The sequence below is a fragment of the Echeneis naucrates genome, chromosome 23 (genome assembly GCF_900963305.1).
Source record: "Echeneis naucrates chromosome 23, fEcheNa1.1, whole genome shotgun sequence".
NCBI lineage: Eukaryota > Metazoa > Chordata > Actinopteri > Carangiformes > Echeneidae > Echeneis > Echeneis naucrates.
The window spans coordinates 1,071,536-1,096,659 of record NC_042533.1 but is presented as its reverse complement, the minus strand read 5'-3'; the positions used below and the strand labels follow the sequence as shown (position 1 = coordinate 1,096,659).

The following is a 25,124-nucleotide window of genomic DNA, read 5'->3' as shown; positions in this document are numbered from 1 at the left end:
ATCCTCCCAAAATGGATCACTTTTACTGTCAATAAACAATGAATGTAAAGTCTGCAGTTTTAGTTTTAAAAAAGACAGATTAATAAATGAATGTACAGTAAAGAGGTTATATCTGACTTGCCTGTCTTGTTGGTGCGGGCTGAAGACACATGTACTTTTAAATTCCTCTGTCCAGCAGCAGCAGGGTAAACTTTACTTCAGCTTATGAGCCAATGAGCACGTATGTAGAATCAAACCATATGGTCTGGAGCTGGGGGGGAAACCATCAGATATCAGAGCCTGGAGGGTCCGCACATAATCTGCTACCATCACATGAGCAGAGTGTGACAGGCCTTCTTTAATCCCAGAGGTAGAAAACTTCAGTCACATTCTTTCTTTAACACGTCATTAATGTTTCAGTGAATAGGCATGAAATAACACCCATCCACCCGTAGAAGCCTGGTTGCTGCAATGATGTGCATGAATTGTAATTAAAGCAGAACTAACAGGACCCAACCTCAGGATTACATGACCTGCCTTTGTTTGTAGGATCTCGATGAGCATAAAACTGAGCATAACTGCCAATAAAAGAGGTGAAAGAAACAACTGGTTCTTCTTTGCATTATCACAGGTCAACTGACATTTACTCAGACTTGGGGGGGGGGAATTAGGCGACATGTCACATGTGTTCTGCTCTGGTAATGTGCATACAGAGCAAACCTTTTAATTGCAGTCAGGTTGGATAATGAGGGGCCCTGAGGCTAAAAGAAGCCATGAGCCAGGCCCCATGTTTGCTCTTTTTGTTGATAACACTGAGAAATGTTCTTTGCACCTGTGCTGTTTTTGTAATCCATGGCATGTGAGAATATTCCGTAAAAATGCATCATGTAAAACCAGAAATGAACCAACGGAAACATCAAAATTTTTAAATTCCTTATAATTGAATTTTATTCATTTGTGGTTTTTGTCAACAACTATTCCCGGTCTCCAGTATCTGTCATGCATGTGTGTCAATGACAAAAACTTGTACACGTAAAGACTTAAGATGGGTTTAGTCATATTATAATTGTAGCAGATATAATCAAAAGTAAAGAAATAAATATGTTCACTGCAGAAAATAAAAGATGTACACAGTGATGACGTGACTCCTTCCTTGGTGTCAGGGTGAATACAGAACTCATTTATACATATAAACTTTGACTTTATGGACATCACAGTCTTGGCATTCTCTTCTCTTGCTGTAGTAATAAAATGTGTTGTCTCGACGTTGGAGCTTCTTCACATAGCCGGTGTCTGGCCATTTGTCAATCTGAGACAGAGACAGGGTGCAGAGAGGCGTGATCAATGTGTGATTACAATACAGAACTTCTACTAATGAAGTAACAGATCTCAGAACACAGTCGTAAATATAAAATCAATTTTTCATGGAGTAATTGTTGATAGTGTTAAAACGTGTGCTTACATCTGCCTATACTACACATTATACAGAAGATATCATCACGTGTTCTCCAATTTATTGAATGTCAAATAACAATTATGGGGACTTTTGAAGAGTTAAAATATTCCTTCCACCAGGGAGAGTTTATCTTAGAACAAACTCAGAACACAGAACCTGGGACGGTTCAGAGAACAATATTTACCAAGGCCCCTTGTTTGACTTGTATGTACTCCAGTTCATCTCTGTAGCCAGCCTGTTGGAATCTGAACAGGTTTTCCACCTCAGTCGTCCATTCTCTGGCTCTGCTCATGGACTTTGGCCTGGAGTTGTTATCAGTAGCACAGGACATGGTGTCGAAGGCAAGGTGTCCCAGAAATAGACCGGCCTCCTGTAACTGACAAGCACAACAAGGAGATGCTCCAATGTCTCATTTGCCTTCATTTTTCAACTTAATAGGATAAATATTCATCTTTTTTTCCTTTTACAGGAACATAGGTGACACATATACAACTAATTATTCCTGAACACCTTGTGTGTCGATTGTTCAATAAAAAAAGTATAAATAATAAAAGTGTTAGACATAAACAACACATCTTATACGTTTGTGATAGAATTGCATTTCGTTGACGAAAAAAGATTATTTATCAACATTATAAATGATGTTTAATGAGTCAATTGAAATTTGAAACACTAAAAAAGAATAATGTTGAATATCAGGAGATGATCTTTATACTGATCTTTATGCGGTGATACTAAATGCACCGTTATGGGATCGAACTTTCTGTGGGTTTTTTGTTTGTTTCTTTCTTTCTTTGGCTTAACAGACAGAAATCAACCTATTTTTTGCTTTAAATCAACACGCCACATTCACCAGTATTCACTTCTGAACATGTCTTTACTTACATGCTTGTTTTGTTTATTTAGTTGGTCGGACTGCGGTCAGCAGCTAGCTAGAAGCAGTTGTTAGCAGTTTAGCTTCGGCGGTTGCCTGGTGGTTACGGCGAACTTTCTTCTTCTGTGTTGGAGGATGAGCTTCCGGGAAGACGGCGCCGTCAAAACGGGCGAAATAAAGTTAAGTATTATAACATATACTGAAGCTCTTAAAAAAACACGTAATTTTGTTTATTTAGATAAATGACAAAAAAATGTTGAATTAAGCTTAAAGTTTGTGGTTATGTATTAACGACAGGTGGCGGAAACTGCAGTTGGACAAAGAAGCGACGAAGAAGAAGCTCAACCCGATGGGCGGGACGGACCGAGCTGATGGAAGCTAACAATGTCTCCTTTTCTGCGTTAAGAACAAAAGCTGGCAGATTAAAGAAGGTTCTGCTTCAGGATGAGTTCCTTTGCGGGACGAATGAAGGAATATCCGACGCTGTCTCTGGACCGGTTCGACAGGGAGAACCTTCATTCCCGGGCATATTTCCTCTCCCACTGCCACAAAGGTGAGTCGGGCAGCTAGCTAGCATCTCCAGGCTGGTGCTAATCCTCCATGTCCACATTTTAATTTAATTTAATTAATTTAATTTAAGTTTTTAGACTCCCTGTTAAGATGACTCAGTGTTGTCATCACACAGATCACATGAAGGGACTGAAGGGACCTCTGCTGAAGAGGAAGCTTCAGTTCAGGTGAAGACAGTTTGGAGAAGAACTGTAGTTTGTCTAAAACATTTTTAAAAACCAAAGACAAAAGGCAGATGTGTAATAAAAATGATCATGTTGTGTCCAAAAACATGGATTTGGTAAGACAAAGAAATAACGAGGGAGAAAATAAAATGTTTTGGCTGTAAAGTACGCAGTTCAAGGAAATCCATAGAAAATGGAAAAGAAGAGGTTTATTTTATACATAAGTTTTATTTTAAAACACAATTGTGATTCAAAATGAATAACATAAATGCTATTAAAAAATATATATATTCTACAGTTAAAGTTCATCAGCAGAATAATCCTCATACGCATAAACAATTCCTAATATTACAAATATACATTTTAGAAACATCTTATTCAACGTGAATTTATTCTACTTGTAAAAAAAAATAGAAATTGTCAGTTAGTTTGTAGCTTTGACTCAAAGCCTAGATGGAGAAATAAGCTGTCATGTGAGTGAACGAACAATGATGCTGTAACAGAAAGCTGACAGTTTGTCCTGTCTTCTTCTTCAGTCGTACAGTCAGGCTTTACTGCTCCTATGTGACCAAAGAGCTTCTGCTGAGCAATCCGAAGTACGCTTTCTGGGAGGAATACATTGTAAGTGTTCTCTGGGCTGGTCAAACCATTCAGTTGATTTCAAGTGATCAAAACATATCGTGTGTATTGATTAAGAGTTTCTCTTATTTTTCTGGCATCTGATGTTTGACTGTAATGGATGAAATCCACAGCAGGAGAACCATAATCATCCTGATTCATAATTTGTTCAGGTTCCTCTGGAGCTGGAGAGCCCAACTCAGATTTCCCTTGTGGATGAAGCATCAGGAGAGGTAAAGTCTGATCCTCACCCTCATGCTGGGATTACAAATATGTAGATGGAGATTATACCCTTTTTTTTTTTTTCATCTGCTGCAATTTTTTTTAACCATCTTGTCTGTTGTTTGTGACAGAAAGAAGATATTGTGGTGACGTTGCTTCCTGCTGGCCACTGTCCCGGCTCTGTCATGTAAGTTAAAGCATCGAACACGCTGAATTGTCATGCTTCTGACAAAGCAGCACTACAATGAGGGATAAAGTCATGTTTGGACAGATTTATCCACAACTACTTCGATAATCATTTCACTATTTCAGCAAAGTTGTTATTCCTTTAATTTAATGCTTTCATGCTGCACATGATAGAGAACTGAATATCCTGACACTCCTCCGTCACACTGATGCATACAAATGCTAACTGGTCCCAGGGAAATGCCGCAGCATGAAGTGTTGCGTGTGTTTATGTGTAGGTTCCTGTTTGAAGGTTCTCAGGGGACCGTGCTGTACACAGGAGACTTCAGGTTGGCTGTTGGAGACGCGTCTAGACTAGAACATCTCCACTCTGGCAGCAGGTCAGTCTCGATCAACATAAAAAACTACTTTTTAAAAAGTCAAATTATCTTCATTACCATTTTCCAAGACATGACATCTGCTCTACATATCACAGGGTTAAAGATATTCAGAGTGTGTATCTGGACTCCACCTTCTATGATCCACGTTTCCATCAGATACCAACTCGGGTGAGCTGTTTAAATCCAACAACCAACACAACAACAACACTCTGTAGTGTAGTTATTACATTTTGTTCCTCCAGTCTGATGATTGAATACATAAAGATGAGACACATTAGGCATAATCTGGAAACATGAAATATATAAATGATTACAGAGCTGAACTTCGTACAGACGACAGTAAACCGCAGCAACAAATCCCCTTTAATGAGGCTGTCCTGGTCCTGTCCGTCTTTATTTGGGGTATCTGTGTGTAGGAGGTGTGTCTGAACGGCATGTTGGAGCTCATTGGAAACTGGATCAGTCAGAGTTCGTATCACGTCGTGTGGCTCAACTGCAAAGCTGCATATGGATATGAATACCTGTTTACCAACCTGGGGGAGGAGTTCAACACACAGGTGACGTGAACATGAACCGTTTTAACTGACAGGAAATGGTTTGAAACAGACGTGGAGATATGCAGTGAACATGAAGCCATACGTTGCAGATGTTGTTCCTTTGTTCAACAAAGAGGGCAAAATATTTTAGTGTTTATAAAACAGATCAAACTTATCTAAACTAGCAGACAGAAACCAAGTTAGTCTGAAATGGAAGTCAGTCCGTATGAGGCCGCAGACAGGAACTGAGACTTTAACATTCTGTGTGCAGATCCATGTCAAGAATCTGGCGATGTTCAAGAAGATGCCAGAGATCCTGAGCTACGTGACGACCGACCGCAACACACAGATTCACGCCTGTCGACACCCAAAGGTGCCAACTTCACACACAACTATTCATTTTGAAAGTGCTTTTTAATAACATGTTTAACATCTTATTCATTGTGTGTGTGTGTGTGTGGTGTGTGTAGGATGAGGAGTTCCTCCAAGGCAACAGGCGGCCGTGCGGCTGCACAGCGGTTGACGGGACGCCTCTTCGTAATCAGCAATCAAAACCGTCCACCATGTGGTTTGGAGAGAGAACCAGGAAAACCAGCGTGATAATAAAGTCAGCGCGGCTGCACTCAGTCTGACAACACGGGACAGATTCATCAATAATCACGTCTGGTTTGTCTACTCAGGACCGGAGCCCGTTCCTTCAGGGCTGTTTCGCTTCCACTCCTCCTACTCTGAGGTAAGTCAGGTTTCATTGGTTGATGAATGATTCCAGTCTGCACTCACTAAAACCTTGGTGACACAATCTGAACTAAGCTGCAGCTGCTGATGGACTAAACTTGGTTTTACAGGGAAGGAAGTTTAAATCATCATCAGAGGCATATTCATTTACTTCTAAATGTTTTGTTGACCGCTCACGCTCTCTTAACTTTCAGCTGAAGGACTTCTGTCGATATCTTAAACCGTGACACATCTATCCCAAGTGTCGTCCCCCCTCGGCAGGACGATGGCAGAGGTCACACAGATGTGAGTCGTACACTAAATCAGGACCAGATGTTTTCGAAACATTCCAAGGAGTCCTTAAACAAACCGGGCCCTATGACCTTCTACCTTTAGACCGTTTTTTCTCCCGCCTGTGGAGTTTTAATTTGAAGTGATGTGAAGAAGGTGGATTGTCCTTTTAACTGTGGATGTCAGAGTTTCAGAGTGTGACCACGTTGTTTGTACGTTCCAACCCGGGCTGCAGCTGATGTGTAGGAAAATCCGGTCCTGATCGGGCGGCGTTCACTTACAAACCTCTTGGGGTCCTCAAACGCAGCAGATTGGAGCGACCTACTTCTGGTAACACAAACGCACACAGTGGCAGGTGTTCTCCAAAACATGTGTAACACTTGTTACAGGTCATGAATTATAAAGGACAGGCTGCATCAGCGGCAGTTAAGAGCCGAGTGTTGCTGCTTTTGACTAACTGATTTTTTTTTTTTTTTCTGCTCTCAGACTCAGGAAGTGACGACGACCTGTTTGACGGGCTGGACCTGGAACCAGTGAGGAAGAAAATGAAGAACGAAGTTACCAAAGGTGAATAAATACTTGCAGCTGAAAAGAGGAAGTTTTTATTTTTATTTTAGCTGATACTGATAATCAGGAGAAAATTTGAAAGTTTCCACTTTATGTAAATATCAGTTTATCTGCTGCACTTTAATTTTTGCCGGAGACAAAATACAGCTGAGGGCGAGAGGGCTTTTTTATTTTACATTTTAATGTGTTTGACAGAGAAAAGTCCTGAGAGAACGGCGCCCCCTCTGTCCGTGGAGGAGTCTTTACCTCTGACAGTCAGCCGACGCCTCGTCTGTCACTCGCAACTTCGCTCGACTGCACCGAGTCCACGGTGAGGAGGAGGATGACGACGAGGAGGAGGAGGAAGAGCAGGAGGGCAAAGGAGACGCAAACCATCAGAGAGCAAAGAGACTTCAAATGCTCCAAATGGGAGGATTTCTTCACTGTGGAAATGTTGAGCAGCAGTCCAGACCAGCCAATCACAGTCCTGCTGCTCCACCGCCTCCCCCTCCAGGATGACCGGCTCCCAGACGCCTGATCTGTTCAGCGAAGAAGAAGAAATGTCCCACAAAGACGAGAACTTCAGCCTCACGCTGTCTGCCTCTCTGTCCAATCACTCCTCCCAGAACATGGACTCCTGTTTACCCGACCCCCTGATCCTTCCATCGGAGCAGAGGGAACGGTGACGAGCCCTGTGCTGCTACTCCAGCGGAAGGAAAACGCTGGTCCGATCGTCCCATCGGAGCTGTCTGAGTCTCAGGCGTCGTCAGACTTTGAAGTCCCCTGCACGCCGGAGTCGAAGGCGCCACAACCCGACGAACTGTTGCACCTGTACAGGAAGTTGGCCTCCGGAGACGAAGTGGTCATCAGAAAAGGAAGTCAGGGCTCTGGATGAACGAGCCGAGTCACAGCGCCCCCAGGGTGGGCTGGCCTTTTGGGGGCGTGGCTGAGGCGAGCACTGCTTTGTTGTGACATCACAATGTTCAGGAAGTTCTGACGGGTGGTTTTAAGGCTCCGTTTCTGAATTGGTGTTAGCATTTCTACGTTCGATGCAGAACCTGGACCTGAAAGGCAGCGTGCCCTCACCAGGAGAGTGACTGTCTTGTTACACTCACCTTTTTGCTGCCATGTTGTTTACGTGTGTGACAAAACGCACACTGAGCCTCTGTAGCACCTTCCATTCCTTCTGTTGAACCTCCAAACCACTTCACATGGACCTGAGTACAATATACATTAATGCACCTGCACTGCACAGCACAACTGACAGTTCCTCTTTTCAGTTTGTGGTTTGTTCCACTCATTGTGAAACTGATGTCGACTTAATCAACTTTTGTCCAAATTATTTATTTTCAACTGGAGAGATTTTTTTCATTTTTAATGTTTAGGTCATTAATGAGTTTCACTTTTTACTGACGACTAAAAGGATTAATTAAATAATTAAAACTCTCATTCCAAATGGTCTGGTGTTTTATTTTGGGGGGGCTGATCGCCACGAGAAGATCGAGTTGGGGATTTAAGAAGTGGTTTTTGGAGTGATCCAATAAAACATCGACATCGTTCACTTCAGAGTCGGTTAGTAAACCCTTGAGTTCGTTTCTGCAGCGTCACACATACTTTTACTGACGTCTTGGCCGTGCAGCAGCTTCCTTCCTGCATCACCTGAACTCCGGTGTGTTTGAAGGCTCTTCGGGGACGACGCTGTGCTGACGTCATTTCACAGCAGGAGCTGCTCTCTATTTGTCTCTGGAGGATCCAACCAGGAGTCAGAAGGTTTCATCTACAGGTGAGAAAATGTCACCTGTCGTCTTCCTCCCAACTGTCTGAATCTTTTCCCTTCTTATTAGCACCAAACTGTTCAGGGAATTCTTCTATTTAAATATTTAACCTGTAACAACAAGAGGACGTTTAACTATGTGTAGATAGCACATTCAGCCTGTAAAATGGGTAAGCCATTAATTTCTGTCCACGTCAATATTCACTGTTGGAGAGAGATTCACTATCAGCAGCCAGAGGAGAAATGAGAAGCTCCCAGAAGAGTCTTTAAGCCATCTAAAACAAGAAACCTCAGATTTCTGAAAGCTCAGGTCGACGTCTGATTCCATGAAATGAGGCTCCTCGCAGAGCTGGGGGAGGTGACGACTGTCTCCTCCGGGTGCTGCCGCTGTTCTGACATTTGAGCCTCTGTGGACTCCTGATGAAGCCACCGAGGATCTGACGGACAACCGGAGGGACGTTTCATCTTCTTCCACCTGCTGCAGAAGCCGTCACTTCACAGAAGAGGGGGGAGAAAGACGACAACTGTGATTCCAGGAAATAGACCGAGCTCAGTTTAATGTAACTGATATAATCAAAACGTTCACTGATTTCCATCCATCATTAAGCGATTAAAGGTCAAGTGTTAGCGTTCATGAGAAGATATTTTGTAGTTTTAATCATCTCAGTGGTGTCTTTTAAATATTTTACATATTTAATGTGAATATGTCGGACTTCTATGTGCAGCAGTGTGTTAGAAAACATTTATCTTTCTATCTGCCGTGTGATGTCATCAGGGAGGCGTCTGATTGGCCCTGAACACCAGTATGGCCCTTTAACTGCTGACGTGCCATCACGACACTCATTAATGAAAAGGCAAAGAGGAGTGTGTGTCTGTACACACAAAGCACACGGATACATGCACAGACCTGGCTCTTCATTAAAATCAGTCCGATCACCTACAGCGACTTCCTGAGGGACGCCGAGTCTCTGCAGATCTCTGTGGAGGACAACACTTTCATTAACACACACGCACATTGTGTAGTTAATTAAATACACTTAAATGCACAAATAAGATCCAGACACACACACAGACACGTTTGGGTCACAACATAAACAAGCACAATAACACAATCAGTGTGTGAAGTGATCAGTGTCTTCTCTCTCCATGCTCTTATGACCTCAGAGATTCAACAGGAAGCTGAGGCCGAGTGTGTGTCTGTTATATGTATTAATGTCTCGTATACACACACAGGAAACTGATGCAGTTTGTGGTAACTAAGAAACAGAGAAACAACAATCTTCGGTAAAAGAGCCTCTTTTTGTTGTGTGAACAACAGACGTGTCAAAGTGTGTTACCTCTGAGCGGTCCAATCTGGACTTGAGGGATGGTGCTCAGGTCTGAAGGCAAACCCAAATAAACGCCGCCGTAGTTTCTGATGTCACACAAACACACACACATTATTATCTGCAACAGAGACCGATTCAGTGTGTGTGTGTGCTCTGAAAATCAAAAGTCGGTGACTCACTTCCTTTTGTCGTCCTCGGCCTCATTTGATCTGCGGACACACACACACATTAAGGGACATTAAAAGCCTCCCTGGATCTAAGTTAACATCAGAGAAAGGTCAAAAAACACTGATGAGGTTTAATATTAAAATGGTTTTGAAAATGGTCTTTTGTGTGTCTGTGTGTGTGAGAAACGTACTTACATTTCTCTGTCAGCGCGACCTGAAGATAAAAAACAATCACGTTTTAACGGTTAAATGAAATGTCCTTTGATTTTATTCAGTTAAAATAGCCTGACATATTATCTTCTAACAGCTGAGTCGGTCTGAGAAGGTCCAAAGGTCGACCTCCATGTGATCAGCACACTGAAAATATCAAAAATGTGTTCAGCCTATATTCAGAAACAGCCTTAAAACCAGCTGTCAGGACTTCCTGATCTTTGTGATGTCACAACGAAGCAGCCCTCTCCTACTGGCTCAATCAGAGCATCTTTTTAACTGTTTAGCTGCATTTTGTGCCACTGATAATATGATTTCTAAATACAGAACAGTTGGAAGAATCTTTTTAACCCCGAGTTTATTCTGAAGTATTTTTTTTAGTTTAACTCATTCAAAACTTTGTGAAAATGATAGAAAGTGCAAAACGGCAACAACACTGATGTTTCACCTCGTCATCGTCAGTTGTGCAGTTTACATGTTCAAAAACGTGACATGCCAGACCTAAACAAATTTACAGCACAGAAAAAGTGACCTGAAACAACCTGGATGAGCCAAAAGGCGAGTAATGACATTTAATACTTACCTCCGGTGCTGCTGCTGCTGCTGCTGCTGCTGCTGCTGGTGGCTGGTGAGGAATTTCCACATCCCATCGCTCATATGACTCTGAAAACCTCCGAGGGGAAAGAGACAGGAAAAAAAACCCACAAACAAATGAGAGGAAAAGGGAAAGGACATGAAAAGGATGGAAACGAGTTTCCCTCTTCCTCCCCTTCGCTGAATCCTTTCTCTGCCGCTCTCAGCAAAGGAGAGGATTAAAATGATGCCAAGGAAAAGGGGGAGGAAACTGAAAGGAAGAGGGAGGGAAAGTGTGTGTGTGTGTGTGTGTGTGTTTGCGTCTCGGGGTTTGAAATCTCTGCACAGTTTGAAGGAAGCAGATCAAAGTCGGTGGGAAGCGATTTAATTGGCGCTTTGTGCAGCACAGGTGGAACCACACCTGGAGGAAAACAGACAAACACAAATGCCTCAAATATTTAAAGTTAAAAATAAAGCTTCAACTCTTTCAGGGCAACATTTTTCTTTTTGTAATTTCATCAAATTATGTGAAAGCTATTATAACAATATAATATATATCTTTAATCCTTTCTGTTTCTGTCCAAATGTTTAGTGACACCAAATACCCCCCAAATTTTTTGTAATACAGTAAAACATTAAACACAACAGCCCCCCCCCATCAGGGCAATTAACATTATTAATGTCACAAAAAAAAAATAAAAATAAAAATGAAAATTTATGATAAAATACCAAAAATATCCCTTCAAGACAATTTACATGATTTTGATCATTCATTATTTTTTCACTGTAATAAAAAGAGTGTGGCTGTTTCCAGCCTGACAGCGAAGGAGAAGAAACACTCATTTAAAGTGACTCATGCTGCCCACGCACATACATGACCCACACATGAACACAGACACACACTCACTTATATGAAACGGTAACACAAAGTGACTTTCAGAGGAAATGAAAATGACGTCTGGACTCAAGCTGTATTTTAAAGATATAACACCTCCGAGGCTTTTTCATCTGAAAGTATTTCAATAAGCTGAGAGCGACAAATACAGTTTGAAACGCTCAAATCGCTGGTGATGTACTGATTAATCATGAAGATAAAAACAAAAAACAACAAAAGGTGAGCAGTGGAGGAAGAACCTTAAAAATAAATAACCAAATAAATTAAAAATCACAAGGAGGTAAATGAAGGTAGACGTTAAAGGTCCAGCCTGTATTCAGAAATGGAGCCTAAAAACAACGTAGCAGCTCTCTGTGCTCCTTTAAACCTCGACTCATCTTAAAAGGCGGATTTATTGTCCTTGCTGCACGACTTTTATTATACTTTAAACTCCTGATGTAATCTGGGACTTGCTGCTCTAAAATCTTCCTTAATAAACAAAAACAAAAACGATCTTGTTACTTTAGCGTCTCATATAAACTAAAACACTAAAACCTGAAACCTTCCATCTGGGTCATTGTTAAAAACAGAGACAGCGTTGTCATATTTATCTCTACACCGTTTTCACTGTGGAGCTAATGTTATTTACAAAAGTAAAAGCTAACCTCATTTTTTTCTTCTTAATAATATATTCTAGTTTTTTGACTTCCATACAAACAAAACATCTCAAAGTCCAATTAAAGGGAATTTCAGACAGACATCAGCGTTTTTGCATTTCCTTCAAGATCCAGGCTGACTGAGCAGCGACAGTTCTTTGTGTCCGCCCTGTTGTTTTAAAGTGTGATGAATGAAAAACACTGAGGTCGACATCGTTGTTGTGACTGAAGCCTGCAGTCACCGTAGGTTCAACTTGGCACAGACGACTTTCAAATCAAACAGTACAAAAGTATTAAAAAACAAAAAACGGATCATTGCCCCCCCCAAAAAAAGAAATGAAAAAGGCCTCACTGTACGAGCTGATTAAAGTCAGTCATCCTGTTTTCTTTATGAAATCAATGATTCAGAACCTTTTTGGCTTCCGATCCTTTAAAACTCAAATTCAGGTTTACTTGAAATTCAACATATTTTTTTCTTTAGAATTAAAACTCCTGATGTTTGTGGATGTGCGTCTGTCGCCACCAGGTGGCACTTTTTTTTTACTTTTAATGATTTTAATTTAATTCAAATGAATTTATTCTGTATTGTTTCCTGATTATTGATTGGTTGATGTTATATTTTTATATATTTTCTTTACTTGAATTGTACACCCACCATTTGCCGATTTAATATTAAATAAATTTTAATTTTTATATTTTTTCTGTAAACTTCCAATTAAATATTTAGTTAAATTGTACCAAGGAAACAGTTGAGTTTGTGTTGGACCAGACGAAACACAAACTTAGCTTTGTGTTTGTGGTAAAGTGCATAAATAAGGCGTGAGAATGAAATGTGGCTTATAAAATAATGTCTTATTTTGTTACTCATGTGGACACTGGACATGAATGTGAAATAGGCAGACTGGAATAATGTAACACGTCAGGATCTCTTCAGTTCACATCATGTGCTGTTATCATTTCCAGCCTGGACTTTAAATACCCCCCTTTTCTAAAAACACCATTCAGTCCTTCTAAGTGCTAATTTTAAAGTGCTCCTTCAGGCTATAATATAAAATTACAGTCCAGCTCCACCACACTAAATGAAGCTCATCGCTCCGTGAACATCTCAGCAGGGAAGATGTTTTTTGTATGTGAAGATAAAATGCCCCGCCAGAGGAACGTTTTCCTTCTGTCACCATCTGCTTCGGAAGGAGGGCACAAACAAAACTACCCTGTTTATTCTTGTGAATCCTGTTATTCCTTTTTCTGTCTCTTTTCCTTTAAACCAAATTGTTTTTGGCTCCTGGGTCAAGAATCCACACATTTATTTTCTAATTGATCAGTAGTTGATTTTACTTCTTGAGAGGTTTCCAGATCCTCAGAAGGCTCGAGGGATCGGAGTAAGGCGGAGCAAAATAAAAAATTACTTTTGAAATCGCTGTAATCTGTAAATCAACTCATGGAGGTGAAGTACATCTGTGCAAAGTTTCACAGCCGTGAACTTCTGACGTTGCCTGAGAGTCCAAATCAGAGGAAGACTGAAGGACTTAAGGGCATCAAATTTCCAAGACCTTCCTCTGACTGAAAAAAAAAAACAAAAAACCCCCAACTGAAATTCAGCTGTGATTAACTTATATTTACAAACTCGTGCTTTTCCTGTTGCGAGAAATAAAAATGTTCTTGAAGGTGAAAGAGGCCGTTCTGTCGTCTGTTTTGTGATGATGGATAGATGACGGGCTTTAAGCCCCGACCTGCCCTCAAATGAGGATTTTCTTTTGGGGCAGAAGAACTGGCAACAAGTTCTGGTGTGAACACCTGCAGCGGACCGTTTGTTTTTGTTTTGTTGTTGAGGGTTCAGCGTTGCCCTGAGACACTCCAGCAGCCCATTCAGCTGGAAGCAAACTACAAGCCACCAGGAAGCTTCACTCTGTGACAGATCGGAGCACCACTGCAAACCACAGCCCCATCCAGAACCTGGTCCACGTGGGCCTGGAGCCGGATCCCGCTGCCTCGGCCTGGAGGGAATGCTTACATGTGGGAGTCGGGTCGGCTGGAGTCGGGTCAGCTGGAGTCGGGTCGGCCGGGGTCAGGTTGGCATGGGGCAGGTTGGACTGGGTCGGGTCGGCCGACACGCGTCTCAACAGGAAGTCGTGTTTCATGGCGGAGTAGTTGTCTGGACCGTAGGGGACGTTAAGTGTCTCCGTCAAAACCTCATGACCGGGGTATGTCACCTGTCAATCACATAGATCAAACGCCACGTGAGGGAACGGAAACGACCACCAGGGGGCGTCGTGTCAATACGTGCATTTGTTTTTACCGTGAAGCTGTACTTCCCCGGCAGCAGCAGTCTGTAGTATTCACCGTGCTGGTCTGTTCTAAACGGGCACATGTTCCTGCGACCTTTGACCTCCACCACCGCATTCTGCACCGGCACTCCAGAAGCATCAAACACACGACCTTTGACCCCTGAACACACAAACATATTTGTATATCGAATGAGGGGATCATCAAGTGTCGATCTGGGTGAAGACAGGGACCGGAGGACAGGCAGGTACTGACCCAGGTGGACCTGCTGCATGAAGGCCAGCAGCGCCTTCTTGTTGTCAGCCCACAGAGCAGGAAGTTCCCTGACCGGGGGAAACTTACAGCAGGACACTTCCAGAGTCAGCTCCAAACACTGAGCCCACACATAGTTATAGTCCTGCATCCCGCCTGAAACAGACACACACGTTATCGTCAGGTGATTGTGTTGCACGGATCAGGTTTCTGCAGCAGGCAGCTCCTCGTCAGTATGTTTCACTCTGCAGATCGAAATTCACTGATTCTCCTCCAACTGCGAACAGTCTGCCAGAGTTTATTCAATAATAAATACAGTGCTGACTTAAATAAAGTAATATTTAGATAAATGTCAATATAGATGTAAAAGGAAACAAATAAACACAAATATGAAAGCAATCCTTAATAACCCATTCGGTAATAAATACACTCTGTTGGATTAGCAAAGAGATTTTAAAAAGCCCAAAAGCTCCAACGTACTGACCACTCAGAGGATACCACTGGTATCCGTTGGTGATGCCCTCCAGGAAAGGCATGCTGTCGTCGCAGCGATCGCCCCGATGCATGGAGGCGTGGCTGTGGGAGTACACCCGGGCCAGGTGGACAAACACGTCGTTGTCGGGGGTGACACTGGCTCCATCCACCAGCTCGCTATCTGGAGAAACATCGGTGTTACACCGTTAAGCTTCCTGCTCCTCAAATCTGAGTCTTGAAAATAGCAGATGTGAACGTTATGTTTAAAATTGGCCACAATGGAAAATAACTCACCACATGGATGAAAACAACGAGGAACACGTTTAATAATAAGATAAAATGTAAAAAGAGCAGTCTGGAGTTAAATAAATGGAATCAGCTTCATGTCTCCGCATAAATCTAAAGTGATTTTGTTGAGTATATTGTTGAAAAATAAAGTAAATCCAGCAGCACTTCCTGCTTCACCTGCACAGCAGAACCCAAAACCACCAGCAGGGGGCACAATCACATCCAGCCTCAATTTAACCAAAAGTATAAACGTCAAAAAAATCATTTAGAATCCATTCATATTTCATATCACCCACTTAGTGCATTTGTAATTAAACAAAAATGTGTGTGATTTGTATTAGTTGGCGGTTTCTGAGTGAACCTCCTTGTTGGTAAATTCATGTCAGCTTTTTCATATATTTTAAACATCATGGGTGTTCTCTTCATCTATGCTAAGCTAAGCTAATTCCTCATATGTATTGCAGTATATTCAGAAATCGTTTTGCCTGAACTCAGGATGAGTTAGACCTGAAGGTGGACCTCAGCAGGACAGCTGGGTCCCAAAAGTCACTGCGGTGGACTTCAGATCGCAGTGTGTGGCCAAACTGCCCAACTGAACTTGTATATTTATGTGACACTGCTCGACGGAGTCTGAGTCTAAATGTGGAGTCTGCTTCGTGTCGCTGTCTCGTTCACATGAGGGGGAAAAAAAAAAATCTACACACACACAAACATTGTCATGCGACAGTTGTGGACCACCTGGTTTTGTCTGCATGTCCAACAGACGTGTGTTTACCTTTGTTGCTGTTGTCATAAGGGTAACTGGCCACCAGAGCTCCTCCATGAAGGTTCGCTGAGAGGACAAAACTTTCTGTCCTCAACCAGCCAATCACAGCCCGGACCTGTAACACATCACATCCAGGACTTGGGTGAAACGTGAAACTAGAGACTGAGACCATAAACTGAGCTGATAAATCAGGGAGGAGGGGGGGCATTTTCACATAGACTTCAACACAACACAACCAGTGGAGTCGCCCTGTGCTGCTGACAAACCTCTGCCTCCCTCTTCTCCTCCCTCAGCTGCTGTTGCCTTCGTAAACCAGCAAAAGCATCGGGGAAGTTCCTGTTCAGGTCCACGCCGTTATAGTTGAACCTGAAAAAGACAGACACACAAATATAAACGCAGGATTGTGTGGCACAGAACAGACTGACTCCAGGGACCCAATCGACAACACAACAGGAAGTTGTTAAGTGACTCCTGAGTTCTGAAAGTCCTCAAAAAATATTGCCTGGTTCTGGATTTGTCATCTGTGAGACTTTGCTGCTTTTGTACAATTGAGAATTTTTTCCTTTCTTTGAAAGTGTGGCGGTAATACGCTGAAAAAATTATTTGTGCATGCAAAAAAAAATCATCCTGCACGCACAGCAGCTACTGCTGCCAGGCTCCCTCGAGCAAGGCACTTCTATTAAATTCCCACAATCCTCTATGCAGCTTTATTTACACAATAGCTCTGGACACTGAGAGCCACAGAGGACTCACATGGACCAGACACCCACATTCATTTCCTGGATAGTTAATCCTTTCCTGAGTCCTTAATCCCATCTACACTTTAATCTTTAATTATACATTATTATCTCATTTTTGTCCCCAAAAGCAGATGAATTCCTTTGAAGAAAATATAAACGCACATAAATTTAGTAAAACCTGGAGCACACACTCACAGATACTGTGTGTGTCCCCACAAGAATTCCTGTATCACAAACTGTGTGTTAATCTGTGTGTGTGTGTGATAAACATCTAGAGTGTGTCTGCTGTCCTGCTTATCTCAGTGCTTTGGGCGTTGAAGCGTCGAATAGTTTAGTCTGTAGTCAACAAACACGTCAGCCTAAAGTCTTTACATCTTGTTTTGACATTCAGTGAGACACAAACATGCGCAGCCGTTTGAGGCAGCTGCCATCAACTGTGGCAGAAACTTTAAAGATAATATAAACACAACGTTTAACTTCATGTTTCCATTACTGTTCGGTTTTTGACTCCATGAGCTCCTGAAGGAAACATCTGTAATGTGCCCAGACCTGTGTGTGTCTGTACCTGCCCTGGCTGTACTGGCAGTGCGTTCCCGCTTCGTCGAAGCCATCAGGATTCATCGTCGGCAGGATTGTGGATGCGGGTGCTGTTCAGCAACTGCAACGACCACGTCTCGTTGTCGCGGTAACCACGCACCAGGTCATTGATCAGCTGGAGCAGCAGCACTCTGCCGAGAACCTGCACAAACGTTCATTTGTGACCACCGTCATCATCTTCACCAACATGCCATTGTGTGAATTCACCCATGAGATGAGTCACACAAGGACGTCAGAAGGTTTGGCATTGTGCGATACTGCAACGAAATTGTGTTGATGCTCATAAAAACAGCAGTACAACAGTACACACAATGACACCACGCCACAGAAACAAACAACAAAATGACAGACAGAAATAGGCTCAGTAAAAATAAACACACAAATATTATTCAATTAGTACAGATTTAAGAAAGCAGAGATCAGTTTGGATAAAAAGTTGAAGGAAGCGCGTCATCACTAAACTTCCTTCAGACTTCTAGCAAACATCTTTCTTTTTATGGCATGATATTTCCGCTGGATGTTCATTCCAGGTGGAAAAAGCGGGGGAGGCAGGTGAAGTCATGGGGGTGAGTCAGCGAGTCAGGGGCAGTTTTCTGCAGGTGGGAGACTGGATGAAAGGAAAACTTTGGGAATGAATGACAGTCTCAGGAGGGAGAAAACGAGAAGGGTGGGAAGCATGAAAAGGTGTGTGTGCGCGAGCGCGTACAAAAACACACGTTAGGACTGGCTCTGCCTCCGGCCATCATTTTGTCTTCCTCCATCATTCATTTTAAGTATCTTACTCTCCTGGCTGCGCACAGAAAACACACCTGAATGTACTTAAAGGAAAACTCAGGTGGATAAACGACGACAACGACAAAAACACTGAATGTACCAACACAATTGGGGGCGTGGCTAAGGCCAGTGGGTATTTTTTTTTTTGTGACATCACAAAGTTCCAGAAGTTCTAGAACAAGGCATATATCTTCAATAAAACACCTTCCACAGCTAGAAACACACACACAGACACACACCCACACACACACTAACATAAACAAACACTAACACTAACACAGACACAAACACACAAAAAAAACAACACACACGTTTATGGTCAAGTTAACATCACAGCTGGTGGATCGGAGTGAAAATACAGCAGATAAGGCAAACTTATCACAAACTCATCACCGCTCATTTTCTCCGGTTGTCCTAAAGTCTTATATTCTTCCAAACAGCAGCCAAGAGTCCAAACACACCAACAATTTTAACATGCTAATTATGCAACAAGACCGCAGCGAGGCACAGCGATAAACGGGCAACGCACGAAAACCAAGTCAGCAAAGTTTTCCAAAACAATAAAAACTATTTTAACACTCACCCGCCATCTGTCGTTCCGCCCGACGACGTTTAAAAACGGCGGACTGACCCGACTGTTAGCCGCTAAGGCTAGCTGCTGCAGCCAGCTAGCTCCTGCGGTCAAACAAACGCGTCTGTGGCGAGCACACGCGAAAAGCGCGCTCAAAGGAGTGACGTCAGCACTGACGGTCTGAGGCCGACTCTTCCAGAACCCAGATCAGTGACAGCTGCCTGGATGACGTCATCGCGTGGCGCACTTTTCTTGGTTGGCTAACAGTAGGCTAACGGTAGAGCTAACACTAGAGCTATCAATAGAGCCAACAGTAGGCTAATGGTAGAGCTATCAATAGAGCTAACAGTAGGCTAATGGTAGAGCTAACAATAGAGCTAACAGTAGGCTAATGGTAGAGCTATCAATAGAGCTAACAGTAGGCTAATGGTAGAGCTAACAATAGAGCTAACAGTAGGCTAATGGTAGAGCTAACAATAGGGCTAACAGTAGAGCTAATAATCCTCAATGGGGCTGTAGCCAAACCAAGCCCTACCCTGGCACTCGCTACGTTAGTGAGCTAAATGTCAACCATCTTACTTTTTTGAAACCATGAGGGGCCATATTTGCTCTAAATGGAGCTTCATTTAAAAAATGAACATCATACTGTATTTCAGAGTGAGACCAGAAACTCAGGAAAACGTTTGCTCAGGAGGAGGAGGGACGTTTTCCCATAGACTTCAGTATAAGGGAGGAGGAGGGACGTTTTCCCATAGACTGCAGTATAAGGGAGGAGGAGGGACGATTTCCCATAGACTTCAACACAACCTGACTTCTTATTTTAGCCAGTCGCCCCCTGATGGTCATCACATTGCCTCTGGCTCTAAACCAACATGTGGTTGTTGCCGTGGAAACTGATCAGGCTCCCCTGAGTTTCAACAAGCTTAAAGCGGCTGCTGTTTACGCTGTCGTCCATTAGCAGATGACCGCCGATGATGTCATCAAAGGATCTCAGCAGGGAGTGTGCGGACGGTCCGGAGTGTCCTTGGAAAACACAGGAAACCCGGCTCTCCCTCATTTCCCCTCCGCCCACACACAAACAAACACACAACTGGACCCACACAGTCAGTTCTAGGAAACCAGACTGATGCTGTGAGCAGATAAGTCGGTCCACGTTGTGACACGGCTAGTTTTCCTTTTGTCGCTTGGTTACACACTTCTCCTTTCAGCTTCCACAGTTGTTGGGTTGTTCGACTGCGCTCAAACTAGAGTAAACGTTTTTCAGATGAGTTTAGTCTCAGTGTCAGTGCACGTCATTTATCAGGATTATAATTCTGACCTGAAGAAAGAAGAGCTGCGGGTTATGTGATATAAAATGAACTTCTGCGACGTGAGAATAGCTGTTGAAAGATGTAACGCTCGTATCCAGGCTTTTTGATTACGTCCTTAATCTTAGATTTATAAATTCTGATTGATTTCATCTGAACTCTGTTGGAACTACGACTGCACCTTCTGATTAGCTCCTGTAAATATCCACCTCCAGAAGTCTGTCCAGCTGAGGACATTAAATGATCTCTAGTGTTCCACCACAGCAGCTGATTGTTGTGGGGATGTTACTGTTTTTGAAGCTACAGGAAGAGCCACAGGTTAATTACTGAGAGAAGTGAGCTCTGTCTCTGAGATTAAAAGGGTTAGGGTTAGCGTTAGCGTTGGTGTTTTTGCTCTGTTGCTGACGACAGACATATCCTCGCTCGTCAGGCCTCCCTGCCCCTCCACCAGAAGTGGATGCTCTTCACTTCCTGTATCCAAAGTTAGACCAAACAACATAGTTTCCCACCGAAGGACGGATTTAAGAACGTTATACGTTATACGTACGTTAAAACTGAGGACAAGCATCTTTAACACCTCAGCCAAATGTGACCACCTGACATGCTGATGTATAATCAGTCCACCGGGATACAAATGTCATATCCAGGTGGCATTTTCGAAGATAAGAAAACTTTCAGTCGCTGGTGTTGCTTAAATAACAAAAATAAAATGAGGGAAACGCTAAAATCCGTCAAGTTCATCCTCCGAGAGGACAAACATCTATGAGATTTAATTTACTCAACACTAATTAGATAATTAGGCTAACTTTATATTGCTAATTAATTAGATATGCATCACTTTCAGAAAACTTGGTATAATTTATTACTTTAATTAAAAAAGGAGTTTAGAGTAATTTTAGCTAATGTGATTTGTTTACATATAATTCTTGAAGACATCAAATCTTATTATTTTTGGATATCTGATGAGGTTCTTCACAATCTTTCCTTCAGCTCTGTTATTGTTGCTCAGCACGAACAAGGTGATGGAGTCAGTTGTTACTGTCGCACAAAATAAAGTCAGTTTTTCTGGGAACCAAATGCACACACACAACAGACAACTTTTCCCACTCTGTGTGTGAGTGTGTACGCAGTGAAAAGACCTTTTTCTGGAAGTTTCCTCAGAACCGACACACTCCACTGACTCTGTTTAGTGACTGTGTGTGTGTGTGTGTGTGTGTGTGTGTGTTCAGCCGTGACTTGTCTATTTAAGGACATTTCCATGACTTTCACACACATGCAGTGTGATCAAGCGTTGGCCGTAACCGTGGCAACCAGATGCTGGTCAGAGGTCCTTCAGAGTTTCCTTTCCACTTTTCCACACTGAGATTCATCCACAGCCATGAAGATGTTATTGATTGACTTTATTTTTCTGTCTGGTAAATTATTATTTTTTTTTTAATTTTACGGCTTTTAAACTTTCTTTTGCTGAGCAGTTTCATCACTGATCTTCCCACGATGATAACCTGGCTGCTGCAGAATCTGCTGACCGTCAGAATAAATCCTGACCAGCCTGAAATGTTTAGCCTCGTGCTGGTTAACGTCTTCATAAAGCTGCTGTCGGGATTTTGTGCCGCTTCACTTGCTGACAGGAAGTGACGAGTCCAGAAAGGTGGCACCGAACGTCGTCTGCACCGTTAGAACCCCGCTGCCGCATACATCAGGTTTATTTATTCAAAACAGATTATTGAGGACATTTGATGTCAGGGAAATTGTCTTTCTAATGAACGGGTCAGTGTGTCAGAGCTGTGTCACCTGATCTAAAGAATTGACAGATTTTAAGTTTGCCACTTATTTTTTCAAGCCAAACTGCAAAATCAGATCTATCACACCGGAACATAGCACAAAGGTGACGAGTTCTACTTCGGTTTCTGATAAATATGCCTGAGACATTTTAGAGAAATAAACCAAAACAAATGATGTGAGATCCAGCATGGTCGCATCGTGTCGAGACGGAGCTTCATGATGTCACCTCAGTGTGTTAGCATCATAAAATGTGCTCATGTGGAGCAGAACAAACATCGGACAGTTTGGTTTTGCAGGCGTGGCGATCAGACGATCAGGTTTAACAGAGACTGCAGCTCCTTTTTTCCTATTCAGTTCATTAAACTATAAGTTTGTTATGATATTGTTTCAATGTTGACTCACTGATTCTTGGATAACACACACTCAGTTTGTTGTCTAAGGACAGAAGTATGGACGGAGTGTGTCTGACTGTGAAAGGCTTATGTTGATCTCTTTAGTCTCCCTTTATTCCTGCTTCCTGTCAACAGGGAAGGGTTCAGTGTGTGTGTGTGTGTGTCTCACCTCGTTTCCATGCATGTTAGCCACATATTTGAACTCTGGGATGCCAACGGTGTGACGCCGCGGACTGAGGCCGAGGGCCAACACCCACAGCTGCTGTCCTGACAGACGGAGACAAACATTCAGCACATTTACATTTTATTTCACTGAAAAGTTTCACCTGGTTGCTGCACTGAGCCTCTCAGCTGATTTCTTCACCTCCACTGATGCTGAACCTGCAGAGGGAAGCAGACCATGACGCCGTCCCCTCTATGAATCATGGGTAAAATGACTGTGTGTACGGTGAAGGTGTTTGACGTCAGATGAAGCCACAGTTAGACCGATGGCCTCCGTGGTTTGGCTTCTGTCACAGCTCATTTGGTTTTGGAGTGATGATGTTGCAGGTGGAAAGTTAAAGCTCTCCACCATTACGATTTTCCTGAAACGTTATTTTACTATGAAGGTCTGATTTTTTTCAGAGCTGGCCTTTTATTATGGAGGAAACATTGTGACTCCAGGTAAACTGTGATGGGGGTGCAGGTGAGCGGACGGCGCTGTACAAGACCCAACAAGTCTGTAACACACACACACACACTGCAGTAAACTACCGTCAACTATGAAAGACTCACAGCAACATGAGAACACCAAGTAGCTGCTGACACACAAGTCAACACACACACTTTGGACACAGGCCAGCTGGTGTCCTAGATTAATTTAGATTAGCTGTGTGTGTGTGTGATTAGACAGATTAAGGCGCCCCAGTTTAAATTTACCTCAGTTAGTGTCCTGTCATATGATCACACACCAGCAGACACACTATCATCTATCACGGTTGCTATAGTGACTCCAACTTTATTTGTGTGTAATTTGCCTTCCCTTAATCTATTCAAATTAAAAGGCTTCAGCTGCAGAAGAGTAAAAACTATTTGGAAATGTGGGGCATCCTGTGTCCCAGAATCCTTTTCTTCAGAAATCTTCCTGATTGGACCGTTACGGTTCGACATGGAACAAGGAAGCAAAACAAAGACACAACTTTCCCACCTGAGCATCAACTGAAAACCGGAAACTACATCTGACGTCTCACATGCGGCTTCATTTGAAAATGTATAATTATTGATCATTAGGAATTAAAGTTTAACTGGAAGAATGTGGTTCAGTCACCTGTTGCTCTGTGATCTGGAAACTTAGAGCTCATTTGTGTGAGACTTGTTAGGAAAACATTTACTGAGCCACTCAATGGAGGTAGAAGGAGGCCTGTTTTCCCATAGACTTCAATACAACTAAGTTACATATGAGTGTGTTTTTACAAAACGTTACCTTTGACGGATTGGCCGATGCTGTACAGGTGTGTGACCTCAGGGTTGGAGGCGTTGATCTGGAGAAGGTACTGCTCCATCTCGCTGTTGCTGTGGTAACGAAACTCCAGCATCGAGGCGGGGGCGGCAATGAGGACGGCGAGGAGCAGGAAGAGTGATGACATCACTGCGGTTTGACCTGCCGGAGGAGACCAAAGAAAGACTGACATCACGTCAGATGATTTTACAAAAACAGATTAATAATCCTAATTTACAGGAAGTGTAACTGTCAGTGGATTCAGAAAGTCTTCTGCAGCCTCACAACGTTTTAGCTTCCAAACTGGATCTATTATTTTCTCTGGAACTACAGTCGCTCCTTCAGAAGCTGTTGGTTTTAATAAATCTGAACCAGGCTGAGTCTTTAGTTCCAACCAACTCCTCTTATTTCTTTTTTGGTGGATCTCATTTCACGTTTTTGTTGAATCAACACTCATATTTTATTTTTGTTGGCTGATTTCTTTTAAATTCAGCTGAATTGCAGGTCACTGTCACAAAATTATAGTTTGAACTGGAGCAGAAACTTGATTGAACATCTGCTGAGAACTTCTGATCAGCACATTTCCTCCTCCTCAGCAGGCTAATATAAGAAGTAGAAAAGTTGTGATGAACTAAATAAACCTGCCTTTTTCGAATCAGTGTCTTCAACACAGCTAAAGATGCTAATTTGGCTACACTGTCAGAGCAAAAACAAAAAATATGAACGAAAAAAGACCTTTAAATGTTCCTCCTGCTATGAAGTCCAGTTTGGTTAAGTTGTTTTATTATTTAACAAGTTCAGGTGGTTTAACAGTTAAATAGTACAATTATTAACAAATGAGGCCATTTTACACAAACTATAAACAATAAAAGAGCCACTATAATAAATCTACACACACACACACACACATCGGTCCAGATGGGCTGATACCGGATCGATAATCAGCCCAATCAGTCCGGATCTCAGAGGTCTTACCTGTCCGGCTCCGAGGCTGAAGAGGATCCGATCGAAGGCGGCCAAACACCGGCCGGACAGAGCAGAGAGTCCCGGTGAGGAGGAGCCGGTCTGTCTGTCGGTCTGTCTGTCGCTTCTCTCAATGAATGTTACTTATTCATCAGCCGGCCTCCCTGTCTGTCTGCGAGAGGGGCGGAGCTTAGGAGTGTGTGTGTGTGTGTGTGTTGGACGCACACTCAACAGGTTTGTGAATGAAACAAAGTGATGATTCATTCAGTTTAGACAGAAAAGGCCCTTCTTCTGAACAAATGTGTGTTTTAGTTCATTTTTGTCACTGATGAACATTATT

The 25,124-nt window shown here is 42.7% G+C and overlaps 4 protein-coding genes and 1 long non-coding RNA gene across 5 annotated transcripts; 2 read left to right on the top strand and 3 right to left on the bottom strand.

Annotated features, from left to right (window-relative positions):
- Positions 1-1,156: 1,156 nt before the first annotated feature.
- Positions 1,157-2,349, bottom strand: LOC115037183 (meiosis expressed gene 1 protein homolog). Its single transcript, XM_029495685.1, has 3 exons — positions 2,321-2,349; positions 1,620-1,811; positions 1,157-1,288 (listed from the first exon to the last, which is right to left on the bottom strand). The coding sequence occupies exons 2-3, from the start codon at positions 1,764-1,766 to the stop codon at positions 1,157-1,159; spliced, it is 279 nt and encodes a 92-aa protein (XP_029351545.1). The 5' UTR covers positions 1,767-1,811; positions 2,321-2,349.
- A 321-nt stretch (positions 2,350-2,670) lies between these two features.
- LOC115037182 (protein artemis-like) lies at positions 2,671-5,947 on the top strand. The gene is made up of 11 exons (XM_029495684.1): positions 2,671-2,862; positions 3,580-3,664; positions 3,835-3,894; positions 4,015-4,070; positions 4,348-4,449; positions 4,545-4,617; positions 4,866-5,006; positions 5,257-5,358; positions 5,456-5,522; positions 5,666-5,718; positions 5,915-5,947. The coding sequence occupies exons 1-11, from the start codon at positions 2,681-2,683 to the stop codon at positions 5,945-5,947; spliced, it is 954 nt and encodes a 317-aa protein (XP_029351544.1). The 5' UTR covers positions 2,671-2,680.
- A 357-nt stretch (positions 5,948-6,304) lies between these two features.
- On the top strand, positions 6,305-6,817 carry LOC115036857 (uncharacterized). The gene is made up of 3 exons (XR_003840434.1): positions 6,305-6,320; positions 6,477-6,557; positions 6,753-6,817. It is a non-coding gene; the product is annotated as an uncharacterized LOC115036857 (long non-coding RNA).
- A 1,544-nt stretch (positions 6,818-8,361) lies between these two features.
- Positions 8,362-10,819, bottom strand: LOC115036856 (overexpressed in colon carcinoma 1 protein homolog). The gene is made up of 6 exons (XM_029495241.1): positions 10,599-10,819; positions 10,001-10,019; positions 9,818-9,847; positions 9,648-9,724; positions 9,218-9,288; positions 8,362-8,803 (listed from the first exon to the last, which is right to left on the bottom strand). The coding sequence occupies exons 1-5, from the start codon at positions 10,663-10,665 to the stop codon at positions 9,248-9,250; spliced, it is 234 nt and encodes a 77-aa protein (XP_029351101.1). The 5' UTR covers positions 10,666-10,819; the 3' UTR covers positions 8,362-8,803; positions 9,218-9,247.
- Positions 10,820-13,690: 2,871 nt separating this feature from the next.
- Positions 13,691-24,903, bottom strand: LOC115036855 (carboxypeptidase M-like). The gene is given in 11 exon segments (XM_029495240.1): positions 13,691-14,328; positions 14,415-14,563; positions 14,657-14,809; positions 15,138-15,308; positions 16,191-16,296; positions 16,448-16,547; positions 17,487-17,554; positions 17,556-17,660; positions 22,514-22,611; positions 23,807-23,983; positions 24,797-24,903. Coding segments are annotated over 10 exon segments (1,422 nt in total). The 5' UTR covers positions 23,970-23,983; positions 24,797-24,903; the 3' UTR covers positions 13,691-14,019.
- Between the last annotated feature and the right edge of the window lie 221 nt (positions 24,904-25,124).

Bases quoted from the DNA above. Each gene is read 5' to 3' on its own strand.
- LOC115037182 (XM_029495684.1), top strand. From the start codon at position 2,681: ATGGAAGCTAACAATGTCTCCTTTTCTGCGTTAAGAACAAAAGCTGGC. The intron at 5,007-5,256 runs GTGACGTGAACA...TTCTGTGTGCAG, and splicing joins GGGAGGAGTTCAACACACAG to ATCCATGTCAAGAATCTGGC. The intron at 5,523-5,665 runs GTAATCAGCAAT...TTGTCTACTCAG, and splicing joins GGTTGACGGGACGCCTCTTC to GACCGGAGCCCGTTCCTTCA.
- LOC115036856 (XM_029495241.1), bottom strand. From the start codon at position 10,665: ATGGGATGTGGAAATTCCTCACCAGCCACCAGCAGCAGCAGCAGCAGC. The intron at 9,725-9,817 runs GTGAGTCACCGA...GTGTGACATCAG, and splicing joins GCCGAGGACGACAAAAGGAA to AAACTACGGCGGCGTTTATT. The intron at 9,289-9,647 runs GTAACACACTTT...TGTCCTCCACAG, and splicing joins CCAGATTGGACCGCTCAGAG to AGATCTGCAGAGACTCGGCG.
- LOC115037183 (XM_029495685.1), bottom strand. From the start codon at position 1,766: ATGTCCTGTGCTACTGATAACAACTCCAGGCCAAAGTCCATGAGCAGA. The intron at 1,289-1,619 runs GTAAATATTGTT...TCTCTGTCTCAG, and splicing joins AAGTCAAACAAGGGGCCTTG to ATTGACAAATGGCCAGACAC.